At 48.3% G+C, this 10,806-nt stretch overlaps 1 protein-coding gene across 4 annotated transcripts; it reads right to left on the reverse strand.

The window, feature by feature from the left end:
* Positions 1-2,976: 2,976 nt before the first annotated feature.
* mfap3l (microfibril associated protein 3 like) lies at positions 2,977-9,772 on the reverse strand. Of its 4 annotated transcripts, none has more exons than XM_078105586.1 (3): positions 9,269-9,772; positions 7,201-7,598; positions 2,977-4,957 (listed from the first exon to the last, which is right to left on the reverse strand). In XM_078105586.1, the coding sequence occupies exons 2-3, from the start codon at positions 7,508-7,510 to the stop codon at positions 4,002-4,004; spliced, it is 1,266 nt and encodes a 421-aa protein (XP_077961712.1). In that variant the 5' UTR covers positions 7,511-7,598; positions 9,269-9,772; the 3' UTR covers positions 2,977-4,001. The 4 variants fall into 4 exon arrangements, with proteins under 4 accessions (XP_077961712.1, XP_040035579.2, XP_040035581.2 ...); XM_040179645.2 differs by lacking the exon at positions 9,269-9,772 and adding an exon at positions 8,851-9,042; XM_040179647.2 differs by lacking the exon at positions 9,269-9,772 and adding an exon at positions 8,855-8,975.
* Positions 9,773-10,806: the final 1,034 nt, after the last annotated feature.

The following is a 10,806-nucleotide window of genomic DNA, read 5'->3' on the forward strand; positions in this document are numbered from 1 at the left end:
TTTCCCTTGGAACTGGATAATTCTGTCACATCTTATGAGACAGAGGCCTTCAACAGGGGGTCCGCGGAGGTACTGCAGGGGGGTCGCGAAATTTTTGGTTGATGAGACAATTTTTTTTGTATTCCCTTTAAATACACATTAACATGAATTCAACACATTGAAGCGAACGGATGCATCGATGGAGAAGACGTTATCCTTCAGTCTGCAACGCACACATTCAGCTTCCCACAGCAGCACCGGTCCACTCGCGGCTCCTTCCTGCGTCATGCAGGCAGCAGCCAATCAGATCGCTTCTATGCTCACGTCTAAAGCGCGCGAAGATCACAAATAAAAGATGGCGGACCAAAGGCCGTAGAACAGGGGGTCCCTGCCCCAGCTCGCCGTCAGTTTGGGGGTCCTTGGCCTGAAGACCCCTGTTTTAAGAGGCACTCGTCACAAACAAACATAACCTCACAGCCACAGAAACGGTCGTCTAAGTTAAAACATAAAACATATCCGTTCAAAAATGCTGCAAACACAACTCCAACAAGTATTAAAAGAGTTAGAAAATATCCGACGCAAATTAGTGCAACAAATTGAGCGTAACGCGATGAAAATATATATATATATATATATTTATCGGTGGAAGCGAGACACGAAGCAGCGAGAGCGTCCACGGCGATTACTGCGATATTCGTAACATTTCACTCAGGCAAACGTGCCAGATTTATTGGAAACCAACCACCAACCACTGAATCATATCAACCATAAATATGTGGGGCCGTTTAGAGAGACACTCTTACGTAACGTAAACGCGTACTAATGAAACACGGTCCGACATAAATCCGGACGTCTGGTGTGCGCGAGAGCATTTCAATAGCGAACGTATGAGTGTCTCGGTAGTTAAGTCCTAAACGGCGGAAATATGAATTTAATTCGGACTTTTTAGACTGCACTACACGCGCAGCCATGTTGTTCGTCTCTGAAAAGATTCCCCCCGTTTTCAGACTAAGTTCGAGGGTTCCGGGAGGGAAATATCAAAGACCAGCGTCATCACTTGCTCTACTTGCTCTATTTGACACGCGTTTTTGCTTCTGTGTGGCTGCGGGAGCTGCCGCCCTCAAACACGTCATGCTGCTCCGATCCAATAGAATCAGGCGATTTGAAAGAGGGGTTGAACTTCCAGAATGAGACCCCGAGTCAATCCGAGGAGTTCATCGCACATCGTTGGGACTGTACTAAAGGGTCTAGATGGCGTTTTGCTTCACTATCATCACCCTAACAGAGTAAAACCTTCCAGATAAACTGTCCCCACACTGATGTTCTGAGACAGATCTCCATCCGTGGTCTCATCAGCATCACGGCGGCGTTGTCAAGCACGCACACAAGCACAAGATGTTGAGAAGCATTTTGAGTTGTAGAGCGCTTACCTCTTTACCTGTTTTATTTGTGTTATTTGTCCACGTACATGCTGGAGGCTGAATCTACCACAATGGAACCCCAGTCACATTGCAGATTTAAGCTTTAAGTTTCAGCTTTTGCATTTTATATAATTTATCCACGTCGACTCTTTTCATCTCTTCCCTTCCGCACAGATATGTTGCTTCACGTTGATTTTGACCATCTACTTCCTCATTTTAAAATACTGCACAACTCTGAACAGCAGAGCACTATGTGTGTAAACGTCACGTTAATGTGATGATGACTCATTCTTGACACGGATCCAACAACACGGTTTGTAGCTGTGAAAGGGACGTTGGATTATCTCATGCTGATAAACTGTGCATTGGAGGGTTTTTGCTCCATCTATAGAAACAAGAAATAGCTATTTGAAAGAAGGAAGAAAAAATGATCTGATTTTGTTTGGACAGAGGACTCTATTAATTAAAATGGTTATTAACTACTTAGTCTTGTCTAACATGTAAGATGAATTATAATTCAGAAATGTATAATGCAAACTGGTTTTATCTGGGGACTGGGGCAGCACCTCCCCTTTTTATCCATGTTGTATCAATACATCCAATAAATTAGGCTACGATAACAGTCACTCTGAAAGGTGTGTAATTGCGTGTTCTTGAAAGATTCTTTTACGTTTGCACATGTAATCTAACTGAGCTTCTAAGGGACGAATGTATGTCTGCGTTGATGCTGAGCTGACATTTTTAACCCGACTCGCCATATTTATTCACTGGAGAGTCGCTGTGTTACACAAAGTGCAGCTGGTCAGATGTCACCGGTTTTACCGGCTTGCTTGTGAGCCAAATAGTCGGGACAAAATAAGTTGCACAAGTGAGTTTTAAAAAAACGTTCATGCACAAAACTATTTGAGCCAAAGTGAGCCACTGACTTCCCCTTTGACTCCGTTTTATATCTTAATTTTGACTTTTGAATCAGGGTTCCATTGGTTCTTATTCATCAAACAATTATATATACCTAAACCTAAATATACATTAGTTAAGTTACAGACTTATGACTTACTATGTGTGTTAAATACAAAACTAGGCCAATTACCCACAGACCTTGGACCCCCAGTAGATTAAATGTCTCTTTGCTGACAGACCCGATATCCTAAGAACAATTAACCCAAACTGCAGGGAAATGTTCCGCAGTAAATGACAGGACACAACCACGTCACTGCGCTGAATGTGGTACATCGTAGAGTAGGATGAAAAAGGTTTATGCGGCCAGCCTACTGTGAAAGCTGAGCCGCCTCCTCCTGGTGTCTCGTTACAGAGCATCCATCATTCATGACTCATCAATATAAATCACGTCTCCACAAACAAACCAAATCCATAGAGATCACGCGTTTAAAGGTGTTTGTTTCCGGAGTTTAAGTCGGTAATCTTGGTGGATCTCATATTATGTTTTCGGTGTTTATAGTTACCACCTCGCCGCAGTGGCGATTTAGAGATGTCTCTTGTTTATTTATGTTTACACATATATTAGTGTTTGTGAGACTGACGGATGTAACACAACTCACCAACATTGGAAACAATGTTATTGTTTCAACACAGCACTTTCATTTTATTCCACTACAAAAAAAAAGAGCGAAAAGAAGCCATTTCAAGAAGAGCAGAAAAAACAGAAGAGCATCCAGTTCATCGCCACTAACAGACTGGAGCGTTTGTCCGTTGAGTCCCACTGTCCACCTACACATGCAGCAGGAATGCAACTGTACAGAGAAGCTTGGGAACAGAAATCAAAACAAAGCTAAAACTGCACGGAGAGAAAAGGAAACTCTTCTGTACTGAGGATGAAAGAAGACAAACGGTACTTTAAAAGCTCCTTAAACTAGCCGAGAACAAAACCACACCACGACGGGCAGGAATAATACTCTTTAGATATTAGGAAGGAAGGAAAGGAAACAGACAAAAACTCTACTCGGAGGCCTGTTTGACCCAGTTGGGAAATATACTGCACACGCACACACACACACAGATTTACCTGGCTTACTTACAGGAAGCCGCACAATCATGAAATGGTGACCAAACTATCCGTCTCTCTCGGTCCAGCATGCATCTCTCTGCGCGCGGGGATGTCGGGCGATAACAGCGCTACTCGCTGTAACGGCGAAGCGTTGGTGGTTTCAGAGAGCAAAGCGGCAGCTTGAGGCAGATTTCTGGTGTTAATCATTAAAACCCGAGCAGTGCAGGAGACTAAAAGCTGAAAAATCATTTCCCCCCCCTTTGAGTCAAGTACCCATGTTCTTTAAATAATAGTCTGAGCTATGGAAACCCCAACACAGGAGATGTCTCTCTACAAATCGCTGCTAATTGCGTTGCTAATATTATTGATTGCCCCTCTCAAGTACATTCAAGCTGGTCCAGAGTGAACAAGCTGCTCAAGTGTCTGAAAAACCTCATGATTTATACGCAGAGATTGTTGCGCTCGGGGAAAGGATGAATAAAAATGTGATTGTTTCTCTCCAAAATGTGAAATTAAAAAATGTTCCGTTGACCTTTTTTCTCGTTTTCGTCTTCGATTGGAAATGCGCAGCGGGACAACTCGCTGGGTTCAGCCCGTCACACGTGGCTCTCGTAGAACACCTGACACGGGGGGGTGTCGTTTGCTTCTGTCGCTTCCGGCGCCGCCTCCTCGCCATCCCGCCCCGTCTCCTCCTCGCCCTCCTCCTCGGGCTGCTCCTCGTCGCGGTCGACGGGGGCGGGTGGTGGCGGCGGCGGCGAGGGGGAGGACGGCGGAGGAGGCGAGGAGGGCGCCGCCTCTGGCGGAGCCGGGGCCTCGATGCTGCAGTAGCTGGTGACGGCGAGCTGCGGGTGGACCGACACCTGGATGGCGATGTGCTGCGGCTGCTCCTGGACCGAGGAGTTGTCCGAGTCGGCGGCGGGGGACTCGCTGCGCTCCCGCTCCCGCCCCATCTCCCTCTCCTGCAGGATGGTGAAGACGTCCCTCCCGCCGATGGCCCTGCTGACGGTGTCGCGGCATCCCTCGGGCGCCGCGCGGACGAAGGTGTGCCTCATCTCCTCCACCCCCACCACCTCCAGGATCTCCTCCATGAAGGTGCGGCAGTTCATGATGAGCGGCGGCAGCGGGATGCTGCGCGCCAGCTCCTCGATGTACCGCGCAAACTCCATGGTCTTGAACTGCGTCACCTTGGCGAGCTCCAGCGTCTTGGCCGAGGTGATGATGGGGATGCGTTTGGCGATCTCGAACGCCTTCTGCAGCTTCTCGGCGCCCTCGGTGCGGAAGAACTCGTTGATGGCCTTCTCCGTCTTCTTTAGGTGGCTGCTCATCATGCAGAGGCGCGTGACGTTCAGCACCATGATGATGGTGAAGGTGACCAGGCAGACAACCATGTAGTAAACGCCCATGTCGCCTTTGGTGATGACCACGCGCAGCGTCACCGTGCAGTTGGAACTGCCGTGCGCGTTGGACGCCATGCACGTGTACTTCCCGCGGTCGGCGAACTCAATGCCTGTGATGTTGAGGACACCGGTGTCCAGCAGCCACCACTTCTCCCCTGCAGAGGAGAGACGGGAGGGAGGTGATGAGTAAACAAATAAAGCACCAAACCAACTCTCAAAACCGGCGTGATCAAGTGGTATAAATACTTAAAGTACTTAAAGCAATGAAAGTTTAAACCCTGAAAATCCTCTCAATGCACCCGTTGCTCTGCCGTGTGACTCGACAGTAAACTCTCCCCCCGGCGCTGTTTTTGCAGCTGACGGTGCGCTTTTAGAAGAGGAACCAGAGTGTGACCTTATTATTCCAGCCGGGCCTTCAATATTTAAAGAGGTGGCTGCTCTGTGTGCTGAGGTTTGATTAATCAGAACAAGAACAATCTGTTCACATGGGTCAGGGTGGTTGAGTCCAGTGTCACAATTTCAACAAATGTTACTCAGGCTGTTACAAAAAGAACTTTTAGCAAATGTAAAACGGGCAGCTTGTCAGTCAAAACTTAAGTGAGGGTTTTGATAGCGTCCGTTTTAAAATTGTCTTGTTTTCAATTGTTCCAGTATGTGTGTGTGTGTGTGTTCAGTTTATAAGCGCATGTGTTTGCACACTGACTGCGGTATGTTTGGAGAGCACTTCACTGTTTGCTTTGGTTATCAGCTCTTATCAAAGCGACGAGGTCGTTATCTGACTGATAAACCGATCGAGCTACGAGGTGATGTGACCGCCTTCGTGCAGTTCTGATGAACGGTTACACATTTTTGGAAACAGGCTTAGTTGCTTTCTGCTGGTGAAGGAGGGAGAGGGGGGGGGTGGGGTTAGATAAGAAGATTGAGGTCGAGCTCACGTCAGTCTGTTAAATATAAAGCTGAAGGCGGCAGGCAGTTAGCCTAGCTTAGCATAGAGAGCAGAATAAACAAACAGAAATAAATGCTCATTTAATGAGCCTCGGAGGAGCTGGTACTTGAAATGACTTAACGGCCGCTGGCTGTAATGAGGAAAGAACATGTTCTGTTACTGCTACAACAATGTCCTTCCCATTCCTGTATCCACTGGGGGGCGTCCCGCCCATCCGCCTTTTTTATTTGAGAGCGAGTTTTCTAATTTTAGCCGTGCCACCGGATCACGTGATGTGATTGATGTGCTGCTTAATACTTTAGCCAAGAGTCAGAGACGGACATCTGCGGGTCGCTAACTGATCCTTGCTGAGGGAAGTGGTGAAAGTCAGCCCCTCCCTGACTGCGTGGTGGTGCCGACGCCGCTCTCCGGGTCCGTGGGTCCGTAAATGACAGCGCTGCCTCTCCTCTAGGGCGGCAGGCTTCAACAGGCCCGGCGCTGGAAAGCATCCGAGCAGCCGATCACGAGATATTCAAAGCGCGAGCGGAGGAGGCCCGGCAGTAGAAAACCTGCTTGATTTAATTGGTAATAACCCAGTGATAAAAGAATCACTGCTGTCTCTCTCTCTCTCTTTCCACTGAAACAGAAGGTGTTTATAAGCTCTGAGCTGCTCTCATAACCCGGCACCATGACTGTGAAGAGACTCGACCAGGAGCTGACATTTCCTGTTCTCCGACTGTAGCTCCAACATGTAAACGTTTCCGCTTTTCTCCGGCAAAGAGACGCGTGACACTTGGACACTTATTGATTGGTCCTCTGTGTAAACACATCGGTGGCATACGAGGAGCATCGAAGCAGCTGCAAGTACCGTTTTCCGTGTGAGCTCACACGCACGCCAGTTTGATTCACTGGTTATCTTAATCATTGACAGTTTCTAAATGATCTTCAGGCCTTACGATGACTGCCGGGGGTTCATTTGTGCAACACAACACTCTTGGCTCCATCTATGACGCATGTAAATGTCGCGGAGCAAGGCAGCAGGCCAAAGCAAGTTTTAGTAGGGAATAAGATGGACGTGTGGCTATTTTTATATTGTGCACCCGTATCTTGAAATTGCCCCCTGGCGAAGTTTTGAAATACAGAATGCGAACCATGTTAATCCACACTGAGCTGTGAACAACAACAACATCGGGAGGTTTCTTATATCAGTTTCCTTCAGTGGTCGTTTACTTAAAACCCCGGCGACTCTGCTGGCTGATGTAAACCGACCGTAGCGCGCACGTTAGCGCGTACCGACTACTGACTAACTAAATGTCTAATTGGTAACTCTCGGAGGCCTCACTAACAGCCGATCATAAACCCGACTTTCTCCTTGCGTTTTCTGCTAACGAAATCGACACCCGGGCTGCGGCGGCGCCGTGCCAGCAGCAAAGGGGAAACCAGGTGCAAAGGAAATGTGCGATCTTGTCTCACCGTTCATCTCCGTGTCCAGACGCTCTCCATGGGAGTTGAACCACTGAACACTGGGGAACGGCTCTCCGGTGACGTTGCAGTCGATCACGGCGCAGCTCCCCTCCCGGGCAATTATCTGCTTCACCTTAGTGAACACGACCGGGACGAAGCCGGCCTCGGTGGCGTTGCCGCTTTCCGTGCGGTTCCCGTCGGCGTCCCCCGAGAAGGCGCCGGTGGCGTGAGAGGCGACGAGGGACGCCAGGACCAGCAAAACGGATCCGCCGGCCCGGTGCATTTTGTGTGTCGTCCGAGGGGAAGGAGACGCTGTCATTCCTCCTGGGGATCCATCCGGGCAGACCGGCTATCTCTCGATGGCAGAAGGCAGTTTGGTAATCAGCTCGGCGGCTTGAAACATCTCACTAGATCAGGAGAAGGGGGCCTTGTGTTAATCCAGGATGACAAAACAACCTGTTCAATCGATGCTCAGCAGCCGGAACCGATAAGGAGGAGTTACAATAAGGGGGCGGGATTGTGCCTTATCATCAGTAATAACCAATTAACAGCTGAGCGGTTAACCGCCCAATTTAAAGTACCGAATACAAAGATATTCAGCTTGCAATCATATGAACACAGAGGGAAGAGTGCGAGTTATTGCATCATCTTTGATGGCTGACTTAGTTACTAACAAGCTGCTCAGAATCGCCTACGTCACAGTCAGCGCACAAACTCCTCGTCCTCAAATAGGCTTTTCCATTTCATCAGCCAAAAGATCACGTTCGTTTACGTTTGGATAACGTTAACAATAACAGATGTAGCATGTTCTGGTGGAGTGGGACGTCGACAATGCGCGCGCGCAGCTAACAGAGGTTAACGTCACCTGAGGCTATAATAACACACATCTATATATGCATAATAACACATATCTATACATCCATAATAACACACATCTATACATCCATAATGACACATATCTATACATCCATAATAACACATATCTAACGATCAATAACTCTCCATGACGACGCGGTAGACCATCTGTAACGTTAGTAGCCTCCTGTGTTGGACAACGGCAGCCATTAGCTCGACGAACGTCAGAGCCACACTGCAACATAACGGAGCGCCGGGCGGTGCCGTCTAATTCCTCCCTCGTTTCGTTGCACAGACGTAGCCAGATCCCATAGAAGGAACGTCGTCGGCTATTTGATGCAAATGGCAACGACTCGTTCGTCGTATTGGTCAAATGCGGGCCGTTGAGCGCGAGAACGGTTTATTTCGACGCCCGTCTAAGACGTTTGATCGCCAGACATCACAAAAAAGGAAGGGCGTGGGACACGGCTATTTGCTGGACTGCTGGTTTTACATCACGGGAGGCTTCTGGAACGTAGGCGGCACTTAAAACATTTAAGCTAGCAAATACAAGAGCAAAGACTTTTACCCGTTATGGCTACAGGTGAATACAGATGTCCGATAACAGCCCGAATCATCGGCAGAGAGCTTTAAAAAAAATAATTAATCCCGTTAAACGCAGTAACGTTCCCCCGCGAGCCGCCGCGGTCCAGCGGACTCAGACGTCGACGTCAAAGGCTCAAAACAATGGACGCCGACTGCTGAAAGAGCGACTAAAAAAAAACCCTCAAACGCCACCGACCCGGCGGATTAACGGTTTCTTACCTACATCGTCCCTCCGTCGCCGTGGACGTTTCTAGCAGGAGAACACCGGAGACTATCCGTCTTTAGCGCTTGCGCCGCATCTCCATCCTCCCCCCCCCCAGGCTCCCCCCTCCTCCCCCTCCGGAACGGAACCGAGCGGCAACCCCGGAGGCAACGTCGCCCAGTTGCTCGGGTTGCATTGCGACAAGTGCGACAGCAACGTGAACGCGTAGGCCCGTTACACTATGATGCAGTTAAAGGTGCAAATAAGTGGTTCACCCCGAGGGGCGTTTGGATGGGAGTGAAGAGAAAAACACAGGTGGTTAAAGCAGCTGTTGGACATTCTTGACGTGAATAAAGCACTGAATAGAGACGGCAACTTGTCCCCACTCGTTTTCAGCAAAGTACATACACATTTAAAAAAATAATTCAATATTACCGTAGCTAAGTTCTGTAGGCATATCTGTCTTCTACCAAAGATCCTCCATAAAGCTGAGGAGAGGCGGACAGTTGGGCGATCGTTTCCAGTGGAATTGTTGCAATGAGCAACCCCTGTCACACCAACTCTTTGGTCATCTGATCCACTTGTAATTGATAAGTGCAGCTTTGAAGTAGTCATGAGACAGATTCTGGGCATAATCCGCAACAGCCATTACAAAGATTTGGCATTTCCTGTAGTTGTGCAACTGAATTTGTAACCCATCTGTATTCATGTTGCGTGTTTATGCAGCCCGGGGCCCTCGAGGCTCCCTCAGAGAGCGCCGCCGCAGCAGGACCTGGACCGCTTCCCAGCGTGCCAACCGACCGCCGGAGAGGCCGACGCACTTGGGTCTCCACTCACGCCGAGGTAAAGTGCGTTGTAGTCTGTGTTGCAGCTGGTAGAGGCCTCGGTGCGCCGCTGCTTTCGGACGCATACTGACAGGTGACTATCCATTTCCCTCGTGATGACGGCCGGGTCAGGGTCATCTGGGCGGTTTGTTTGTGTGCCACGGTTTAGCTCACTGACCTTGAAGCCTGAGTCTGAAACACACACTCTGTACAAGGGCCGGGCAAACAGTCAATGAATAAGTCAACAAAGCTCCGTCTGCTGATAAACACACAAACAATCCCCTCTGTATGTCTATCAATCTTAGGATTTTGTGAGAAATGTTTTATTTTTCTGCACTTTTTACTTCATTTCTCTTAGCAGACCCCAAGTCTTCAGGATTTTAAAACCTCTCTTCACAGCGCATACATGTTTTTTTTGTTGCTTTTTATAAGCTAACCCTCTGACCCAGTTATGCTTTACGGATGAACGCTCAAGCTCTACACAAACACTTCTGAGAGCTCGGTCACTCTGCTTACAAAAGGGCCTCGTATCAGCACGCACAAAGGAAAAGGAAGCAGCCCCCCGCCGCCAACACACACACACACACACACACACACACACACACACACGGAGCCTATTGTTGTCAGCAGGTAGTTACACTTCACTGTCGCCAAACACGCCGGTGTTCTTCTGCAGAAACAAAGAGGGTCCATCACCAGGTCTCCAGTCAATGTTGGGTCAACAAGGTTTGATCCTAAACACACCAATGCGCTTCTTTCATCTGCTGTTACCAAAGAAACTGTCTGGATTATTATTTACCCCGATTATCAGCAGCCTAAATCTTTACTTCCAGGTAAGGCACCACTTGTTATACACTTTAGACATACAAAAAGGGCAAAAGCCAAAGTACTCCTTCAAATGGGCTTAAAGAAAGGAGACATTTGTCCATTTAAGAACAACTTTATTGTCAAACCAACCTCGTCTCCGTCTCACGATAAGTTAGTTTTGACCCAAAATCCCAGATAAGCGATGGTTTAGTGCAGGAAGAACTCATGACGATGATCAGGATAACTGTAGAAAGTTCCAGTTATTGTTGAATCTGCGAGCTTAAATCTATGTGGTCTAATTCAGAGGAAATCTCTCAGTCACCGATAAGATCAGTTATTGTT

Source organism: Gasterosteus aculeatus, chromosome 7, assembly GCF_964276395.1.
Source record: "Gasterosteus aculeatus chromosome 7, fGasAcu3.hap1.1, whole genome shotgun sequence".
Classification (NCBI taxonomy): Eukaryota; Metazoa; Chordata; class Actinopteri; order Perciformes; family Gasterosteidae; genus Gasterosteus; species Gasterosteus aculeatus.

Bases quoted from the DNA above. Each gene is read 5' to 3' on its own strand.
- mfap3l (XM_078105586.1), bottom strand. From the start codon at position 7,510: ATGACAGCGTCTCCTTCCCCTCGGACGACACACAAAATGCACCGGGCC. The intron at 4,958-7,200 runs GTGAGACAAGAT...TCTCCTCTGCAG, and splicing joins TCTGGACACGGAGATGAACG to GGGAGAAGTGGTGGCTGCTG.